The sequence below is a fragment of the Anser anser genome (assembly GCF_964211835.1).
Source record: "Anser anser genome assembly, chromosome: 1".
Lineage (NCBI taxonomy): Eukaryota > Metazoa > Chordata > Aves > Anseriformes > Anatidae > Anser > Anser anser.
Genome location: NC_139720.1, coordinates 116814575 through 116835237, shown reverse-complemented (window position 1 = coordinate 116835237; position 20663 = coordinate 116814575). Strand labels below are relative to the sequence as shown.

Below are 20663 nucleotides of genomic sequence, written 5' to 3'. Positions count from 1 at the left end.
TAGCGGGCTTTTTCTGAGGTTAGGTGAAAATGTACCATGGGCATCCAGGTGCTAGCGGGCGAGTTTGGGTCAATTACATTTGAGCGGTTATCTGTGAATTTCTTATAAGTGAGACAAGACTGATAGGGAGAGGTAACATTTTCTGTTACAACAATGGATTAGTTTGGAAAGTGTGGACACGCTTTGGAGCATGGAAGTCCTTTTCCATGTCTGAATTTTCTGTACAAAATTGTTTTCAGGCATCTGTTACAGCAAGAGAAGCTGGAGTTAGCTGGACCTGCATTACCTAGAAGTGAAATCTGAATTCAGTTTATTGTATTAAAAAGGACTATTCTAGTCTTGTTTGCCTGTCCTGGTTTATTTATCTCCACCTATAGCATCATTTAGTGGGTGAACTCTCAGGTTGAAGGCTGTGTCAGTAAGGGCTGTGAACAGATGTGTAAATGTGTGGTGCTTATAGTAGCAGCGCCATGCCTGCTGATGAGGGCCTTTCAGTGCTGCTGCCCTATAAATATTTAACACACCTGTGGTGGGGCCTTATCAGTGAATATTTCTGTTCTTGCTGGGCATCAAGGTCCTAAGCTCTCTGATTCCTGGCATCTACTTTGGAGCTAGAGGATGAGTCAGATTACATCTCGCTTTTCAAAAATTCTGTCTCCATATCGGACTGGGAGGTTATCAGCAAGACTGTTACAAGCACACAGGTGCATTGTCTGTTCTTTTTCTTTTTTTTTTTTGTATAGAGATCATATGTAGAAACATGGCATGATAATATAGCATTAGAATTTTTTGTCAGTGTGTATTTAAGCGTCCTGTTGAAGGAAGAAAAATTAGAAAAGACAGAAAAAGTAATTGAGATTCAGAATTTCTCTGTCAGACGTGACTTGGCTTTTTCCCCTCTTAAACACTTGCTGTTTGCAATCCTCAGGTTGACAACGAGTACAGATACAAGTGCACAACATGTGAAAAGGCCTTTCGGATAGAGAGCGCGTTGGAATTCCATAACTGCAGGACAGGTGAGAATGGCTAACGGTTCAGCTTCCTCTCATCTTTACTCAGTTTTGTGGGTAGGTCTACAAATCTATCTCAGTATAGTAACTGCAAAGGGGAGGTAGGCATTTGGATTGTTTCATCACCACAAGCAACCTGCCCCCTCTTTCCCCCTTTCGTCACAAAACCTCTTGTGATAACAGAAGTTAAAACAGTAATCTGTAGAGCAACACATCCACTTATGTATTGCATTTTTTAGTATTTCCTGCTCAACTATATAAAAGCCTAACTAATATTTCACTCGTATGTTCACAGCTACCCGGTCACCATCTGTTTAACTTTCTTTCCTGAAACTAAGTTTGGCCTCTTTTCTCTGCGATAGAGGAACTGGAAAAGGAGCCAGTACTATCAATAGTTTGTAGTTTTCTGGGATTATAGTTTTTGTGGTTTTGCAGCTCTGGGCAGCCTGCTCTAGTGGTTGGCAACCCTACCCAGAGCAGGGGGGTTGAAACTAGATGATCTTTAAGGTCCTTTTCAACCCAGGCCATTCTATGATTCTATGATTGTACAGTTCTCTTCTGCTTTTTCATACTGTCTTTATACTTGAAGTAGTCTCTACAGATGCTTCTTTCTTGGTATCACTAGAACTTGTCCTTTTCTTCCACAGCGATCCCTTGTGGTTACTCATATTAGTTGCGCTGAGTGATCTTATGCTTAGAAAATGACATCCCAATTACTTTTACAGACCCATGATAACTCTCGGTTTAGAATCACTTGGGCAATTGCCCCTTCCACACCATCCAAAGTAGGTTTTCTCATTTCCTTTCAGAGGGTACAGCTGGTATAAAAACTCAGCCATATGTAGAATGGAAAATAATGCCGAGTGACCTCAGTCTTGTGTTCATTCAAAGACAGCAGCATACTTTCTGTCTCTTGAGTTGACGGTTAGCAAAATGAGCAGCAGTTTTTGCTCTACTATTTAACAAACCAAGCCGTTACTTCATTGTGATTGCTTTAGCATTGGCAAATTCCACCTACAGCACCACGGTGTCATGTTCCGACAAAAGTCTCAGCTGCTGAATATCAAGTGAATTTCCCATAGCCCTATTACCATGTAATGGTTTGCTTTTTGAGATTTTATACTTTATTCTGGAGTATGCTGTACTGGCAGGTATTACACAGTCAACTCCAAACATAATTTTAATGTATGCTAGACCACAATGGAGATAGCCCAGGCGAGGAAGTTATGATGCTAGAGCCAGCGTTCAAATTAACATAATACATTTCTATTGCTTTTGAAAAAAATGTTCCAGTACATTCCAGTGATACTTAATTTCATAGGTGGCAAAATTAAACGTGATATGTTGTTTGATGTTTATTATGCTTTTAATGGGAAGACAAATTTTGAAGTAAAAGAAAAATACATGCTTCTGCATTTCCCTTCTCAATCCTCCTACGTATAATGATGTATTTTATGTTAAAATTCAGGTCTAACATAAGAACTACCTGTCTCACAAACACACAAAACCTGCTTTCCTCTGTAAAGACCTGCATGGTTTCTCTTACAGATGACAAGACATTCCAGTGTGAGATGTGTTTCAGATTCTTTTCTACAAACAGTAATCTTTCCAAACACAAGAAAAAGCATGGGGATAAGAAGTTTGCATGTGAAATCTGCAATAAGATGTTCTACAGGAAGGATGTCATGCTAGACCATCAAAGACGACACCTGGAAGGTAAGTATACTGCATATGAACAGAACTATTATGGTAGGTGTCATTTTTAGTCAGCTTCCTGACCTAAAGTAGCAGGCTTCAGCAACATGTGACACTTATAAAAAGTAATAGTAGTGAATCCTGGAGGAAAGTTACCTAATTCTGTGAAACCTTTCTAGGAGCTGCACCTTTTTTTTTTTCACATGATTGGAGTCAGTGCTGCTAACGGTTACGTGAAAGTTGCTTGGGTTGTTACGCATTAGCTTAGACTAGCTGATTTTAACAGTCTCTAATTTTTAAAGTTATTTGAGCTCTTCTTTTTTTTTTTTTTATATGTGTGGTAACTTGAAAATTTGAGGGCAGAGGATTAACTTGCAATGTAGGACTGAAAGTGACTGCAATATAAATTTATTTTTAAAGGCTTCTACCTGGCCAGTGTAATATAAGAAGAATGCAGTGTGATGTTAATCTGTCAAAATCTGGGGAAATGTTTGAAAATAATATAATATTTGTCTGTTTGAAATTTCAAGTGTCTAAAGATCTTATAAGTACTCAGAGAGAGTGGAAAAACTTGGGTGATGATAGATTGCTGAAGTATATATTAAAATGCCACTAGTGGTAGAGATGATAAGACCACAGGTGATTTAAAAAAAAAAAAGGCAGTCAGATTATCTGATTTGTTGCCTTGGGTATAGCTGATCGTCATTGGCCTCGCATGATTCAGCCCTCTGTGTCATGAACTAGAGGACAGCTAGAGGACAAGGGTTAGAGTGGAAATGGCAAGAAGTTTCGTGTTCAACTTTCACAGAAGAGCAGCAGCCCTCTTGGAAGTAGCAGAGAAAGGTCTGAAAGCTTCCAGATGGTTCCCTCTCTCCTTAGAGATTTTTGGGGAGAATTTCTAGGACAGGTAACTGATCAAAATGCCAAGGCCTACTACATCTGCCTGTTTTACTGTTGACAATAAATGTCTGTTTTCAGACACAGTATAGTTCGTGTAATATCCAACACTTGGGATACATCACTTTGGCAGACTGCTTCTATATTCTTAAGACACCATTTTAACTAAGCAATTATCCTTTTGCTAGCAATTAACTTCTGCGTTGAGGCTCTTCCCAGTGTTTCACTCTTCTTTACAGTATTCACCTGAGAGGGCATGCAGATTGGAGTGGAAAACCATGGTTTATTTTTTTTGTTTTGTTTTTTTGATGGGGACTGTTCTGTTAAGGGGTGAGGCGTGTGAAAAGAGAAGACTTTGAACACAGCACGGAAAACATGGTTCGCTACAAGAAGGAGCCTTCGGGATGCCCCGTGTGTGGGAAGGTAGGCTTCTTTGCCAGCATGTGCTCCGTGAAGCTCTGTGTTGTAGCTCCAAGAACACTCCAAGGGTATGCTGTGCCTCAACCCAGAGCTTCTGAATGAGTTATCGTGGCATAACAAGTTACCACCCATGTATTAAACCACAGTAACTGTCTACCTGAATAGACACTTAGCCTGCCAAAAGGTTTTAGGTAAATGACGTTCCCTAAGGTATCTGCCAAATCAGATTACCTCGCAGCTCAGACAGGCATGCGGTCAGTTAGCAGTGAGTCCTGGGGCCCAGCCAAGGTGTTTGTTGCTCTTTCAGCTGCGTCAGCTCCATTATATGTCCAAGCACACTGTGTCTAGAGACACTGAGAGCTGTTATGGCAAAAATAAGAACAAAACCGAAGCTCGGGCTAGAATTTTTTCAGGACATGTAACAAAACATAGAGTGTAATGTGGCCACTGTGTCTGCCAGTGGAATTCCTTGGCTTAACACTATTTAGCATGAAGTTTTTCTACCAGAATGTAAACAGCTAGAGTTGACTGTGTGCATTGGAAATCATTTTCTGTTAGAATTCAAAGTGAACTCATTGTGTGACCATGCCACTGTTGTGTTTGGGAGCTAATTCTCATGATCTGAAGTTGCTGTTGTCACTAGTATGAATATTGTGGGTTTAACTAGTGGTTCGATAAATGTTTAATGATTTATGGTGCAAGATGTGCTCAAGCAATACTTAATTTGGTCTGTAGGCCTTTTTTTTTAATTTTTTCAATACGTTAAATATCAAGGAAGATAGATTTTGTGTATGTATCTTTTTACAGATAGAGGCAACGTTCTTGGTTCAGAACACACAGTCTAAATATTTCTAAATTTACCTTATGTAATTCTGCTCCATCTTTTTTGGAAGTCAACCTCTGACAAGCAGGCAATTTCAGTCAGTTCTTTGAAGCTGTTTATGTGTATTTTGCTGTGTCAGCAGTTTCTGAGGTAGTCTGCCGAGTTCCTACATGTTTCTGGCCAGAATGAATAATATGGGATAGTAAATATGTTCTGAGCAGTCCGTTGGATAACTTATAAAGAATTGTAGTCCTGCTGGGCATGATACAAAAACCCATCCTTCTTCTTCTGTCTTAGGTATTTTCATGCAGAAGCAATATGAACAAACACCTTTTAACACATGGAGACAAGAAGTACACCTGTGAAATCTGTGGGCGGAAATTTTTCAGGGTGGATGTGCTGAGAGATCATATTCATGTCCATTTTAAGGTATTGTGTTAATATTTTAGTAGGAAAGGCCTGTTATTTAGCAAGCATTAATAAGCGTATCAATAAATATGTTCAGACTGTTACAGCCGCGTGTTCATACTGGCAACACAGCAGTGGTTGTGTACCCTGTGCAGTGATGTTTCTATGGCAGCCTAGCAAGTGTCGCATTCTGATTTACCCATGGCTCTGTGTTCCACAGGTGGACTGCTACAGAGTACGTGGACTATCATATTTAAAGTTATTTCAGGCACCACTGCAGAACAGCTTAAGGCAGGGAGAATAATGACCTGTTTAACAGGAGGACTGCTAACAGATGCATTGTTCCAGCAAACAAACCAGAAAAGTAATTGAATCACAGTGAATGTGATTCTCTTGTATATGCCGGCATAACTGGCTGTGTGTTCAGTTCCTAAGCTGGTTTAGTCAAAATGACCCAAATCATTTTTAAAAAGAAAAATATAAAATAAAAACACCACTATTACTAGTGCCTAAACAGACACTGATTATTTTGACGTAACTGGGTTAGCACAAAATTGAAAGGAATTGTATCACTCAGTGATGCTTATAAAGACGCTTATATGGTTGTAATACTGAACCAGTTGGGTATCTTTTTACGTTCAAATTCCTTTTATATACAAAAACTGAGTATTATCTGTTTAGATAAACAGTTGTTCCTTGTTTAGTCATGCACAGAGGGACTTCGTTTACCTGAATTGAATGAAGTGGGAGGATGTTATAAATAATAACATTACAGCAGTTGTTAATGTGAAGCAGTCAGGGTGGCAAAAAAAAAAAAAAAAAAAAAAAACAGCTGTCAAGCTGTTACCTGTTGACATAGGTCTTTATTAAAACAGAATATTCTTTCCTACCCTACACAGGATATAGCACTAATGGACGATCACCAGAGAGAAGAATTCATTGGTAAAATTGGAATCTCATCAGAGGAAAACGATGACAACTCTGATGAAAGTGCAGATTCTGAGCCTCACAAGTATAGCTGCAAAAGGTGCCAGGTAGCTTTAAATACTTTCAAATTAATTTGATGGGGGGAAGGAGTGGAGACATTTATAAATTATTCAGTTTTAAGTAACACTGAGGATTAGCAAAGAGTAGGCCAGTTCACAGGTCTGCTCTTCTCTGCAGTGCTTGTTACCTCTGTTCTAGGAAGTGATCTTATTCTGTAAGACATCAGGTGGTGTTCTGTAAGGCAAATGTTAAATACTTAAAAAGATAAATACATAAATATACACTTCCCTCTGTGTAAAGCAGCAAGCAAGCAAAACTGGAGGAAGAAACAATAAAGGAATATTCAAATCTTACGCTATCTTTTAATTATGTGCAAATTAAAGTTGTTGTGGCAATTCTGAATGATACCAACTGCAGTTTGATTCATTTTGACGAGATCAGATGTCCTCTAGTGGATATCCAGTCTGGAGGATTAACACTGTTGTTAATGTTCAGCATGACTGCTTATTCTTGGCCTATTCTGTTACTAACAGGATGGTTCTACTGGCACACTTTACTCACTTGTCATTGAACAGAGGAAGACTCTTTCAATCTCTTATTGCATGGCTTTTGCCATTTAGTAAAGAAATAATGAGGAAGAATGGGATCTTCAAGGCCCATTTGGATTCTGTACCCTAACTGGGGGACCACACAGTGCTGTGGTGGGGGGGGATGCAAAATGAATCAGTGACAACAGCAAAATTGGCCAAACTGACAGTGGGACAGGAGAACCTTGGTAGTTAAGCCACCAACTTGGCCTTTGGAAATCAGACTTTATTTCACAGTCTGCTCTTAATGTGGTGAAAGTACTTAGGCTATCTTCTTTTCATTTTAAAGACTCAGAGATATTAATATGTCATTTTTCTGTTCTTATCTGCAAACTGTTTTTAAATGCAAGCTGATTTTAAGCTTGTGTCAGTAAGCATAAGATGTGGTATCACAGCAGTTAATCGTGTACTTGCTTTCAATGTGGTAATTATAATGTCTGGCACTTAATGGGTACATAAACTGCATCAAAATGTATGCTTCTAAATGTGGGAAATTGTGCCATTCAAATTAGAAAACTCTTTCTGGAAGCTCTTTTTATTTTGTTTGTTTTTAGCACTTTTGTAAGTGTCTGTGAGGTAAACAACTGTGTAAGGCAGTGGGAAGTGAGTGTTACCTGTGATGAAATGGGGAGGCTCTTTTTGGCTGAAAATTAACACATTCCTAAGGGAGAACCACATATAAATAAGTTAATGACATATGTCTTCTGAGGATATCTGTCTTTATTTTTTCCTTTTCCCAAAGGACATCTTCACCAAGCTATTCAGTACTGTCAGTTATACCCTGAATAATTCCAAAATCAGAGCAAAAGATCATGTCATGGCACTTTGCCCTGATATATAGGAGCATATATGTATATGCAAGGTTACTTAGCCCAGGTCAAGCACCTGGCTGTCATCGCTGTAGTGCTTCCAGGACCTGAGCTGGAATCGCTGCTCTGCAAATGCCTAGAAATACCAACTCTTCTTGCTCTGCAGAAGAGAGCTTACTCTATCCCTAAAGTCCGAAAGACATTTCTCTCCATCTGTGACGTCCTTGATTCAACAGCTAGTGGAGGTTAGATGTGGCTCTTTTCAAGACTGTTCCTCAGTGCACAGATAATTGGAGGTCCTCTACTTGTGCAGTGTAAGAAGCACGACTTCTGTCCAAAACTGAGCAAACTGTTCTCCTGCACTTCTGCCCTCTGTCAGCAAGAAGCCAGAGATAACATCTCAAGCTAGTTTTCCAAGTGAGTTAACCAATGTCCTGTAGCAGTGTGTTTGTAATGGCCAAACAGGTTCAGGCCTGAATCTAGCTTTCCCAGAATTTTCACCTAGTGATACGCAGGGTATTTCTGACTAGTAGCTCTGGCTTGAGATCCCAGTAAGACTTAGTATGAGATCATTGCTGTTCTAAGGACATTTTTCCCCTTTCATTCACTATTGGTTCATTCCACAGTTAACTTTCGGCCGAGGGAAGGAGTACCTGAAGCATATAATGGATGTGCACAAGGAGAAAGGCTATGGCTGTAGCATTTGTAATCGACGTTTTGCTTTGAAGGCAACTTACCATGCACACATGGTCATTCATCGGGAGAACCTGCCTGATCCTAATGTACAGAAGTAAGATGACTTGTTGGACTGATAAGAGGAGCTATCTTGAAGTCACAGTGGCTCTGCCATCTGATGATTTTAGAGAATTGGGTTGTACTAAAAGACCAGAAACTAATGGGTGTTAAAATGTTGATTAAAAGTTCGAAATGCTTATATATCATTGCCAATTCACCTAAAATGATTAGTCAACGGTGACCCAGTTTGAGCTTTGTAAACAATAAATCTATGGTTTTAATAAGAATTTTTAAAAAATATATCATTTGAGAGCATAGCAATGCCTTCAGCAAACCTAGTGTTTCTAAGGCTCATTTTTAAAATGCATTTATGTTTCAAGGAACTTTTCTAGTAATTAGTATTACCAAACACACTGACAAAAATGCCTGAAAACCACCTCTGTCTCAGGAAAAGCATGACAGTTTTGGTCTCTCTGGTTTCAGATACATCCATCCATGTGAAATCTGTGGAAGGATTTTTAACAGTATAGGGAATCTGGAAAGACATAAGCTTATACATACAGGTAAAAATGTTGTGTTTCTTTATCATTCTCAGTATTACAAAGAAATTTCTGTTGCCAATGCCTGCCTTATTTTTTTTCAGGGAGAAATAAGTTACGGGTTTTTACTGTAAGTTACAATAAGATAAATGATATATTTATGCTTTTAAGGTAGACCAGTTTTCTAAAACAGATAGTGTTAATGAAGATGTTTGGTCAAGGCACACAACCCAGATCTTAGTTAATATAATGCAGGATTCATCTGCTAAAATCCTAATTCTGTATTCCGTTCTTCCTCAAATTCTTCTCCATGTCACCTTCTCACCATTACACAGGCTGAAAACTGCTATTGCAAAATCATTTTTAACAGCTCATTATTATTTCATGCTATGCAGTGTTTTCCTACCTCAGGCTTTCTTTTTTTAGATCTCGCACAAAAAGCCAGCTTTTTTCTCTCTCTAATGTCTCCTAATCCAGTCTGGGCTACAATATGCATGAAAGATATGGCTGTCAACACAGGTGGACTGTTGCCCTCTAATTCACCAGTTTAGTCAGGTGTTAGGGGATGCACATTTTTCATTAACATTTTTTTTTGTTTATGTTGTCTTTTAAATTTATTTTTAAGGTGTAAAAAGTCATGCTTGTGAGCAATGTGGCAAATCATTTGCTAGGAAAGACATGTTAAAAGAACACATGCGGGTCCATGATAATATCCGAGAATACTTGTGTGCAGAATGTGGCAAAGGTATGTCTAATGCCTTGTTTTCCATTAACTGTGATACTGAGTAGCAGGTGAACATCTGAATTAAAATGACTTCCATTATTCTAATGACTTAGAATATTGGGAAGGTACTCAGAATGTAAATTCTTTAGAGTGTTAGAAACTGTATTAATTAGGAGCCTTATGCATATATTAAACACCCGTAATTTTACAATCTAGTTCCACGACCTGTAAGACACATCTGAAGTCAATGAGATTTGCCTCTGTTCTGTTAGATTGAGGAGTGCTTGCCTGAGTGAATTCCACTGCATTTGCAGTACCAAAGTGAATAAAAGTTGTTTTGGTTTGTTTGTTTGTTGTTTGATTTCTTTCATTCTAGACTGTTTTCAGACTTAAGAAGTAGAGTAATTTCTCTTTCTAAGAGCTTTAGGAGTCAAAGTTGCTTTGAATTTTTGAATTACTTGAGCTATAACTTGAACCATATCTGAACTGACATATTAGTGGAAGGCAGTAAGTCTGACATCCCTAAGGATGTTTTATCTTTGCTTCTCCCTGCTGTTTTGCTTCTTCCACATGGTTCTTCAGATGTTTTCCAGAGATCTTGCCTGGAACTAAAATAATAATGATAATGTGCACTGCTACCTAAACAATTAAAAACATTGAATAGTGGATACACAGCAGATACCAACTTAGAGCTATTGGCTAACATGTGGTTGGTCATCCTGAGCTCCCTTCTGAAGGTGGGAGAATGGAGAAAATCATCATACTGTGCTTTTAGCTGTATCTTTGTACCTCACAGGAATGAAGACAAAACATGCGCTTCGTCACCACATGAAGCTTCACAAAGGGATTAAAGAATACGAGTGCAAGGAATGTCACCGAAAATTTGCACAGAAAGTCAACATGCTGAAGCATTACAAAAGACACACAGGTGAGGTCCCTAAGGATGTACAAAAGCTGCACTGAATCAGCTAAATGCTTCCTGAGAGAGCTCTTATATAGAACAGTGAGAGAATATGAGGAACATTATTAAAACAAATATGCATATTGTGCTTTTTCAAAAGTGAGGTTTTGGTCAGTCAAGACCACCTATTATACAGTTAAGGTGTGTTTGGTTGCTTTCATGTTTCCGCTTTTTAAGGGTGGTTGGTTTAGTCTAGGATAGACCTAGAGTGTTGCTTTTGTTTTAAATTAGTCTCCAGTTTCCTATTCCACGGAACAAAACGTTATTTTCTGATTTATTTTCAGACTGATACAGTGGCATGGCGTAATGAAAATAGCTGGTGAAACTGGGCTTTTTATTTGTTTGGCTGTGGGGTGGAGTGTTTTGGTAATACAAGATTCAGAATTGTCCCAGGTGCCTTTATTACTCTTACACTAAGTGTATTACTCTTAGTAATACTCTTATTGCTCTTACACTAAATGTACTCTTACAGGAATCAAAGATTTTATGTGTGAGCTCTGTGGGAAGACTTTTAGTGAGAGAAATACGATGGAGACTCATAAGCTAATTCATACAGGTAAATCCTCTAAAATACAGTAATAAAAGACTACAGCTTAACTTTTCTCCTAGTTCTCGTATGATACTCATCTTCGGGGGCTGTTGCTAATAGCTTTTCCTTCCATCTGCCACCAGTAGGAAAACAGTGGACATGTTCTGTCTGCGATAAGAAGTATGTCACTGATTACATGCTCCAGAAGCACATACAGCTCACTCATGATAAGGTAGAAGCCCAGAGCTGTCAGCTGTGTGGGACAAAGGTTTCTACCAGAGCATCCATGAGTCGACATATGAGGCGTAAACATCCAGAGGTGAGTTAGTTTGGCAGGTAGATCATAGAGTGGTTTGTTTTTTGACTTTTCTTTTTTTTTTTTTTTTAGGAAACTTTATGACCTTCAGTGACTTGAAAGGAATTCCTCCCCCATCAACCCCCCCCCCCTCTTTTTTTTTTTCCTGTTCTCTTTTGATGCCAGTTTTAAGGTTAAGGATAAATACCAGCTCAGGTAGCATCTGTTAAGCATGCACTTAGCCGAATCAGCTGTTTTGTTATGTTTCAGTAGTAAACATATCTGATCACCACTCCCTAAAAATGAAGTTCTTCTGATTACTTAAATCCCTTTTTTTTTCCCCCTCAGCTTAAATGCATATTTCTTTTCATGTTTTGTCTTCATCTACTAGTGACCATAATCAATTCTTTTTTCCCATTGTGTTCTCCGTATTTAGAAGTGATCTGAAAGAAGTGGTGAATAGAGATGACAGCAGTATCTGCTGATGATGTAAAATGATTCTTAGTATTAAAGATGAATGCTGACTGCAGAGAATTTGGATTAGAGGGATGTTTTGTCTGACCGTAATGGGGCTCTTTCTTTGTTCTAAATTTCTGAATAGATATTGTATTTTTTCTCAGCATTTATTGTTTAGGTTGACTAAGGCTTCTCCTTTCCCTTTGAGGTTTTATTTTACCAGCAGTTTATCATCAGCATTGCTTTGCATTGAACTATTCCTTCCCTGTCATCATGATGAAATGTAGGCAGTCAACAAAAAGTTCTGTTTATTGATTTTTGATTTAAAAATGCAGCTAAGTATCTGCAATCTATAGGGCAATTTGTTTCTGTTCTTCGATAAGCTGAGAAGTATAGATTTTGCTGAAAATAAGGGAATAGGACACAGTTAATACATTTATAAATAGTAATTAAAATAATATTTTTTTTGTCTAATTATGTTTGACAAAACATTACATTACTATAGAATTCCTCACTTCTCAGTGGGTTGTGTTCTGTCTGGAATATGAAAATAAACACTTTCTTCTAGTGTTGTCTTTAAACTTTGTTGGTTTTCAGTGAGAAGGAAAAGATTGACAAGGGAAGACTGGCTGATGTCATCTACCTGGACTTCTGTAAGGCCTTTGCCACGGTCCCACATGACATCCCCATCTCCAAATTGGAGAGAGACAGACTTGATGGGTGGACCATTCAGTGGATAAAGAATTGGCTTGAAGGTTGCACCCAGGGAGTGGTGGTCAATGGCTCTGTGTCCAGGTGGAGGCTGGTGACAAGTGGTGTCCCTCAGGGGTCTGTCCTGGGGCTGGTGCTGTTTAATACCTTTATTAATGACACGGACAGTAGGATCGAGTGCACCCTCAGCAAGTTTGCAGGTGACACCAAGCTGAGTGGTGCAGTCGATACAACAGAAGCAAGGGATGGCATCTAAAGGGTCCTGAACAAGGTTGAGAAATGGGCCCATGTGAACTGCATGAGATTCAACACGTCCAACTGCAAGGTGCTGCACCTGGGTCAGGGTAATCCCAGACAGGAGCACAGACTGGGAGAAGAACTCATTGGGAGCAGCCCTGCAGAGAAGGACTCGGGGGTTCTGGTGGACAAAAAGCTTGACATGAGCCAGCAGTGCGCGCTTGCAACCCAGAAGGCCAACTGCGTCCTGGGCTGCATCAACAGAGGGGTGGGCAGTGGGTGGAGGGAGGGGACTGTGCCCCTCTGCTCTGCCCTTGGGAGGCCCCACTTGGAGTGCTGCATGGAGTCCCAGCACAAGCAGGATGTAGATCTGTTAGAGCGGGGCCAGAGGAGGGCCACAAAGATGATCAAGGGGCTGGAGCATCTCTCCTATGAAGAAAGGCTGAGAGAGCTGGGGATGTTCAGCCTGGAGAAGAGAAGGCTCTGGGGAGACCTCACTGCAGCCTCTCAGTACTTAAAGGGGGCTTATAAAAAAGTTGGAGAGCAATTCTTTGTTCAATCATATAATGACAGGACAAGACAAGGGGGAATCGTTTTAAACTAAAAGAGGGTAGGTTTACATTCGGTGTAAGGAAGAAATTCTTCACTGTGAGGGTGGTGAGGCGCTGGCACAGGCTGCCCAGAGAAGCTGTGGATGCCCCATCCCTGGAGGCGCTCAAGGCCAGGCTGGATGGGGCTTTGGGCAGCGTGGTCTGGTGGGAGGTGTCCCTGACCATGGCAGGAGGTTGGATTAGATGGTCCTTAAGGTCCCTTCCAACCCAAACCATTCTATGATTCTATGTCATATGATGAAAGTTACTTTAAAAAAAAAAAAAGCCATGCATTATATTAAATGATACATGGAAAATGTTAGATTACATCATTTTTGCTTTGTGACAGGATTTATCAAGGCTATGCTGTGTTGTTTGGCTGTGGTCTGTTCTGCTGCTGTTCACCAGGCTGATACCTCTTTGTTCACAGATCCTTTCAGTGAGGATTGATGATTTAGAGCAGCTGCCAGAGACTACTACCATTGATGCCTCCTCAATTGGGATTGTTCAGGTAAATTCACCATTGCTGAATTCTTATGGTGACAAGGTGTCAGGCCTGCTGGAGAGTGAATTGGGGACGTCATTTTTTTGTTATGTGTCATAGCCAATTGTGGGCTGGTAGGCAAGGAATATGGTTTTTAGAGAACCAGTCCTAGCTTAATGTGTGGCATGCTGTGTTCTAAGATGTAGCAGCATAAGTAGATGCAAGTTGTTGATTTGTTTTATTATATAACATGCTCATAAAATTGAGGTAATTAGAGCATGAGTTCTCATTCTCTGAAAACAAGTTTTTGCTAAAGTTTGATCCTTTGCTTGAGAATCAACAGTAAAACAACTTCAGGTGATAGTGTCTTACTTGGAACTTCATCAAGTCATTTTGCTTAGTGTTTTGTTTGGAAATTCATCACTCCAGCCAGAATTAGCCTTGGAACAGAGCGAATTACCAGAAGGGAAACAGCATATGAAAGCTCCTAAACGTGGCCAGAAACGGAAGCAAAAGTCAGGTGAGGAGGAGGAAGCTCAAGTGCCTGAGGACCCTGCCTTCAGTGAATACACAGAAAAGGAAGCTGAATTTACAGGAAATGTTGGAGATGAAACTAACTCAGCTGTACAGAGCATTCAGCAGGTAAAGCTCCAGTAGAAGGGTGATGGGCAGCTGGCATTGCTTAGGGGGATAAACTGTTTCCCTAATAGCAAACACAGAAAGAGCAATCGGAACATTTAGGGCTAGTTTGATAAATTGCAGTAATACAAAGATAAATAGGAATTAAAAAGAAAAAAAAATCAGGCCAGACCATTCCTCATATCTGTTTTTCTTTCCTTCAGTGTTACCATCTCCTTGTTTGCCAGGTACCACTAACTGGCTGAAGCTATGTCTACAGGTGTGACAGTTAATTTGGCTGACGGTTTTGAATGTTACGTATGCCCTCCCCCATTATCTCCTTACTTCTGTACTTGGAAGCTGTTCCATTCAAAGCTTTTTATATTCCCCTCTATCTGTATGACTTCTTTTGCTGGCAGCAGCAACATACGAGTCAATCAGCACTCAGTTGTTTTTTCCTCAGTGCCAGATATTTGACAGTCAGGTTACCTTTCTGTTTTTCCTCAGGTGGTGGTGACCCTTGGCGACCCCAATGTCACAGCCCCGTCCAGTTCCGTCGGGCTGACAAACATCACCGTTACCCCCATTACGACGGCCGCTGGCACCCAGTTCACAAACCTCCAGCCGGTGGCAGTGGGCCACCTGGCTGCGCCCGAGCGCCAGCTGCAGCTGGACAACTCCATTCTCACCGTGACGTTTGACACCGTCAGTGGTTCCGCCATGCTGCACAACCGCCAGAATGACATTCAGATCCAGCCGCAGCCGGAGGCCGCCAACCCTCAGTCTGTGGCCCATTTTATAAACCTGACCACCCTGGTGAACTCCATTGCTCCTCTGGGGAACCAGATAACAGAACAGCATCCTCTGACGTGGAGGTCAGTGCCTCAAACTGATGTCTTGCAGCCCCAGGCACAGCCAACGCAACAGCAGTCAGGACAGCAACAGGTTCAAACAGAGCAACAACAACAGATGTATAGCTACTAATTTATACTTTGAAAAGTTGAAATGGACAGTACTTAGAGACAAAAACACGCAGACACTTGGAAAATTTCTAATAGGATTGTTTGCTGGATACCAAACAGATGGGAAAATGTTTATACAATGAAATGTAAGCTGAAATTGGCATAGCACCCTGCAACACCCTAATTTTGAGATTCTCATATCGTCTCTAGACCTTGCACTGTCTTACAAAAAAAAAAAAAAAAGAAAGAAAAATCTCACCATAAATTTAGCACCCCCTTGCACTGTGTATTTTGTGCAGAAAGACTGAGATTTGACAGGAGCATCATAATATATCTCACCCAAAGCAGGGAAATCCTAAATAATATGGCACCGGTGATTTAGAAAACCCTTTCAGCCGTAACATGTCACTTACTTCTCTCCAGTCTGGAAATTATATACGAAGACCTTGTTGACAGTAAGCTGGAGTGCACTTCTGGCCAACTGGTAGAGACTGAAATGTAAACACAAGTGGGCAAAACAATAATTGTTTTCTTTCTTCTTTAGGTCGTATATCTAACAACGTTGGTAAAGTAGGTGGAGGTTGGGGCTTGGGGGTGGGGATGAGTGTGGTGTGGAAGAAAATATACCAATTTCACAAAGTGTTTTCATTTAGTGATGGGAAAAACCCTGTACCCGTAACACAGTGTTAGTGCTACTTGAATCACATAGCTGGTCTAATGCTAAAGCAACTTTTATGGTCTTGTAGTCAAGTTTGAATCAAACCAGTTACGAACTGAGACAAGAATGTGATACAGTTTTATGTAATTCTTCAAAACTGCTCTTTCAATTTTGCTTTTAGCTGCTAGGCCCGAAGAGCAATTGGTCCCCTTTGATCAAGTTCAGGATGTGATTTTTTTTCAATTAGCCTTCTTTCATCGTGTAATAAACATTTGAGAAAGCATTCTTTATATATATATATATATACATATATATATATAGCCTTTGTACTTTACTGTGCATTCCTGGTGAATATTTGTGTGAAGAACATTGTTATCAATATGATGCATTAAGTTCCACGTCCTCATATTGCCCTTTAATAATGTATGGATTCTATTTCTTCAGTTTCCAAAATTGATTGCCACATACAAGGTTGTGTGAAATGCAGGACAAAAAAATGTCTAACGCATATTCTGCCACGTGGAGGCAGTGTGCCCTAGTGTATAATGGGCAAGGTTTGCATGAATATTGGGGATATAAATAGAGGGTTGGGCCAAATACATTACTGCTGATACTACACTTTCATTCCATTCTCCATATATTGATGTGTAGTCTGGACTTTCGCATGTCAAGGAGACAGTATCTTTCCCACAGAGCAAAAGCAGCTGATATCAAAAAGGAATAAACTAAAAACAAACAAACAAAAAGTTGCTGCCTGGAATCCTGAAAGGCAAATTTGTCCTGCCAGCTACAGTTGAAGAACAAGTTCCCTTGGGGCTGCAAACTGAGCCACAGAACCATACTAAAGATTTTTGCTGAGGATAAAGCTGCTGCTGTGTTTAACAGTGAAGACTGATGGTTGTAAAAATCCTGTCTGTGCCTATCATATTTATGAAAATGTTCTATGTATTAGCAAAAATATGAGTAGGAATGAGTTTGTCTTTGAAAGTTGGTATTAACATGGACTACCTGACCCCTAAAGAATGCCTTATAATTTCTGCAGCAAATCCTTCCAAAGTATAAATGACTGGAAATTAAAGATAACCTCCCGTGGCTTTCTTGGTGCCAGAGCAACAGCCAGAGTCTCGCTTTGCTACACTCTGTGTAAAGCCTAATTGCAACGGGGCATGGCAATAAGAGGGGGGTTTCTGGTGACAGATTTTGTGCCAGAGGAATAGAACTACTTTGCTGTAAATGTCAACAAGTCCAGAAATGACTTTATGGGAGACGCCTATATTTGAGGGGACAAACGATGCATATCAGAAACATCTTTTACCAGTGTGGAAAAGAAAGAATTTTCTGTTCCCTGGTCTCTTGTTTTCCCCAGTTCCTTTTCAAACAACACTCTGTGATTCTGTAATTTTTTATAGCCTCCCACCATCCCAAGAATTAGAGCTTGATGCCCCTCTATCACACAGATTATTCCACCACTGGCTTCGGCTTGATAAGCTTCTCAGCTATCCTCCCCACGAGTGCTTCCCCTTCATGCCAAACCCATTGATTAAGAGGACTCTAGGTTTTATTTATAAAACATGTTATGTACTTGAAACTTTTTAAAACTTTTTTAAACTTTTCTTTTTCCCTATGTTCAGTACCTAATTAATAAAGTCACATTATATTTTGGCAGGGTGACTGAAAAAAAAATAGGAAAGCAAATGCAGAGGTCTGGGATCAAGTTGCTGTGGTAAATAAGATGGCTGACATCTAAAAAAAATACATGTATGTATACAAACAAGGAGGGTTGCAGTGCTGCATATAGAGTTTCTGGAAGATGAGTTTTTTGTCTAGACATATGTATGTGGTGATTAACCTTTTAAGTAGGGAGGAGGAGACTTTTTGCCTCAGTTGCACATTGAGTACATCTGCTCACTATTAATACCACGGATGTTTGCATTCAGGATACATCGAATCAACCAGAGCCTTTTTAACAACTGATAGTTGCCTGGCTATTTGATGAGAATGGTGTCTGCAGGTGATCGCCCATTACAGAGATCTCTCTGACTTCACATAGCCCCTTTGTCCTGCATCTGATCCTCAGGTGTTCTCTGCTCTCATGCTGACTCTCATCCCTCCTGCGCTTCCTGGCCCACGGAATCTGGCCCAAGCAAGTCAGCATCTTGCCCTTCTGATGACAATTGGTCCTAAGTATTTAACTAACTCAGTACCCCCAAAATCTTAAATGATATTCTGCTTCCGAAGATAAAAATGAAGCTCACTGGAAGGAAGGGCTTTGAGTAGGCCAGGCAATAGAAAGTTCTCAGAACCTCCCAGAAGGCTCTTTTTAAAAATGATCTTTCCCTGCAACCCTTGCTGTGGTACCTCATCATCTCAGTGTGATTTTATTACTAATATTATTAACATCCCTATGAGAACAAAACTGTATCTTGGGTGTGCTGCAACATGAAAAACTCCATTTTTTTTGAGAAGTTGGAAATTGATTCCTTTTCAGACAGAACTTACCTTGGAGAACTAGTGAATGCCAGCTGCTCTCCCAGCCAAGCCTTTTTCAGACAAATACCAAAGTTATACTGATGCTGTTTCTACCTGCACAACAAATAAAAATATGTAAGGGATGTGCAATCTAAATTTCATTTGCCAATTTGTTACTAGCCTTTTCATCTATAGCATATGAAGGTTACATTTTTTCAGCCGTGTGTTGGAGATTTTGCATAACAACTGTTCGGTAACAAACTGGAAATATTTTGAGCCAAAGGAGTGATGTTGTGTAGTGTTGTGTATTGTCATTGTTTATTGCTGAGACTATTATTTAATTGAATGCTGTCTGTGGCACATGGGCTCTGAAGTAAAGGAGCAACAAGGTATAGAACTTTTCCTCTACTAGCGTTTTTATTCTTTTTGGTCCTCAATGTATCAAACTTTTTTTCTTCAGGTAGACTTGCTTCAATAGCAGTAAGATCCAGTAGTTATCTGTCGAACTTTGTGTACCCCAAAATATACAGGAATATGGGGTAGCATCCTAAAACATTTATTCTATAGCTTATTGCTGTACAGTAACAGAAAAAAACAGAGGAGATTACATCCTTCTCAGCCATGGTCTAAGATGAGTTCTCTCTGGAAAACCTACTGTATTGTGCCATTACACTCTAAAATTAAACTTTTCTTTTGAGATGTGCCAGTAGAAAAAGTATTTTGCAGAAACTTACCAGTCAGTTTCCTATCTGTCTAAACAACTACGTATCCGCACCTTTATTGTTGTTCCAGAAAGTGTTTGAAATTACCAGCTGGATAACAGCCGAAATTATTTCTGAAACTGAATTTTCTGTCAGTTTGTCAGGGTAATTTACCAGTGTTCTGTACACAAAAAGATGCTTGAATGCCTCATCTGGAAGACTGGGAATGGAAAAGATACCATACATCTAAACGATAGTCATATAAAAACTGTGGGTATTACAAGAAAATGGATAGGGAAAATAACTTTGTTAGTGGGGTTTTGTGAATTCTTTTTCAGTAATGATATTCCCTTGACGATATTTAGACTACCTAAAGTAATGCTGTCTCTCCTTTTAATTACTTTTGGCCTTACATGTATTATCGATATAGGCATACCTGTCGGAAAATCTTTAACCCTCTATGTTTTTGGCATGGCAAAACACATGGCAAACACATGCTATTCATGGCAGTTGTGAGTGTGCTGGCCTAATCTGGTGTAAAGGGAGGAGGAAACTCAGCGGAGGAGGGTCCTGCCGATCCGCACCACAACTCACAGCAAAGCTCTGCTCTCAGTATTTTTGGACAAGACAGTACAGCCGAGTGACTGCATCTGTGAGATCAGTTGCCAAGGTTTGTATTCACGTAGGGGCTTTTGCCCTGTAGCAAATCCAAAGTGTCATGTTGGCAACAGGACAACAAAAAAAAAAAGGTGTTTCCATCACGTTTGTCATCAACTCAGAGTGATTTTCTTCAGTGCTGTGATGCTGCTGTCGTATTCACACTGTACGTGGCAAGAAGCTGTCAAGTTTTCTTGACTAAAATTGTTGGAACACTTTAAAAAGCCACAGTTACTTCCCAATGCAGTGCAACAATGGTTGGAAAATACATTTTTTTTTTTGCCCTAAAATGCTTTGAGAAAGCTGTTTTGGATTTCTTTTCCCTCCTGGGTCCTGAAGTGCTACTCTGCACGTGCAGTGATGACAGTTGCAAAACGCAGAGTTCGGCGCAAACAAATTCAGCGCACAGAGCCCTGCCGATGGCTGACACTCTGCATCATTTTCCTGGGGGATCCATGCTCACCGTTGCTAACCGGACCTTCCTAACAGCCAAGCTGAAAGGGGCAGAAGGGGTGTCCTTTGAGAGGGGCAGGGAAGCCGAGACTCCTCCAAGCGACCTCAGCCTTGCTCCTGGAGTTGGGATTTCATCAGCATTTGTAGTGTGGTGCTGTCGTCTTCCTGTCTTATCCATGAGTTGTTTTGATCAGTTAGTGTCTAGCTAGGTGCTGAACCTTTTGAAAAGCTGGTTAGTTGCACTGGCT

The 20663-nt window shown here is 40.1% G+C and overlaps 1 protein-coding gene across 14 annotated transcripts in view; it reads left to right on the top strand.

Annotated features, from left to right (window-relative positions):
* Nucleotides 1–18996, top strand: part of PRDM15 (PR/SET domain 15) — a 40503-nt gene extending 21507 nt beyond the window's left edge. For 11 of the 14 annotated variants that reach the window (XM_083819296.1, XM_083819294.1, XM_083819306.1 and 8 more), the window contains 14 exons: nucleotides 929–1016; nucleotides 2559–2726; nucleotides 3931–4025; nucleotides 5143–5274; nucleotides 6153–6287; nucleotides 8263–8426; nucleotides 8855–8934; nucleotides 9536–9655; nucleotides 10431–10562; nucleotides 11068–11151; nucleotides 11268–11443; nucleotides 13844–13924; nucleotides 14327–14539; nucleotides 15023–18996. In XM_083819296.1, coding sequence (XP_083675422.1) covers nucleotides 929–1016; nucleotides 2559–2726; nucleotides 3931–4025; nucleotides 5143–5274; nucleotides 6153–6287; nucleotides 8263–8426; nucleotides 8855–8934; nucleotides 9536–9655; nucleotides 10431–10562; nucleotides 11068–11151; nucleotides 11268–11443; nucleotides 13844–13924; nucleotides 14327–14539; nucleotides 15023–15499 — 2145 coding nt within the window. In that variant the 3' untranslated portion in view covers nucleotides 15500–18996. The remainder of the gene's footprint in view (nucleotides 1–928; nucleotides 1017–2558; nucleotides 2727–3930; nucleotides 4026–5142; nucleotides 5275–6152; nucleotides 6288–8262; nucleotides 8427–8854; nucleotides 8935–9535; nucleotides 9656–10430; nucleotides 10563–11067; nucleotides 11152–11267; nucleotides 11444–13843; nucleotides 13925–14326; nucleotides 14540–15022) is intronic. The other 3 variants (XM_083819297.1, XM_083819295.1, XM_083819303.1) reach the window with 1 other exon arrangement.
* Nucleotides 18997–20663: the final 1667 nt, after the last annotated feature.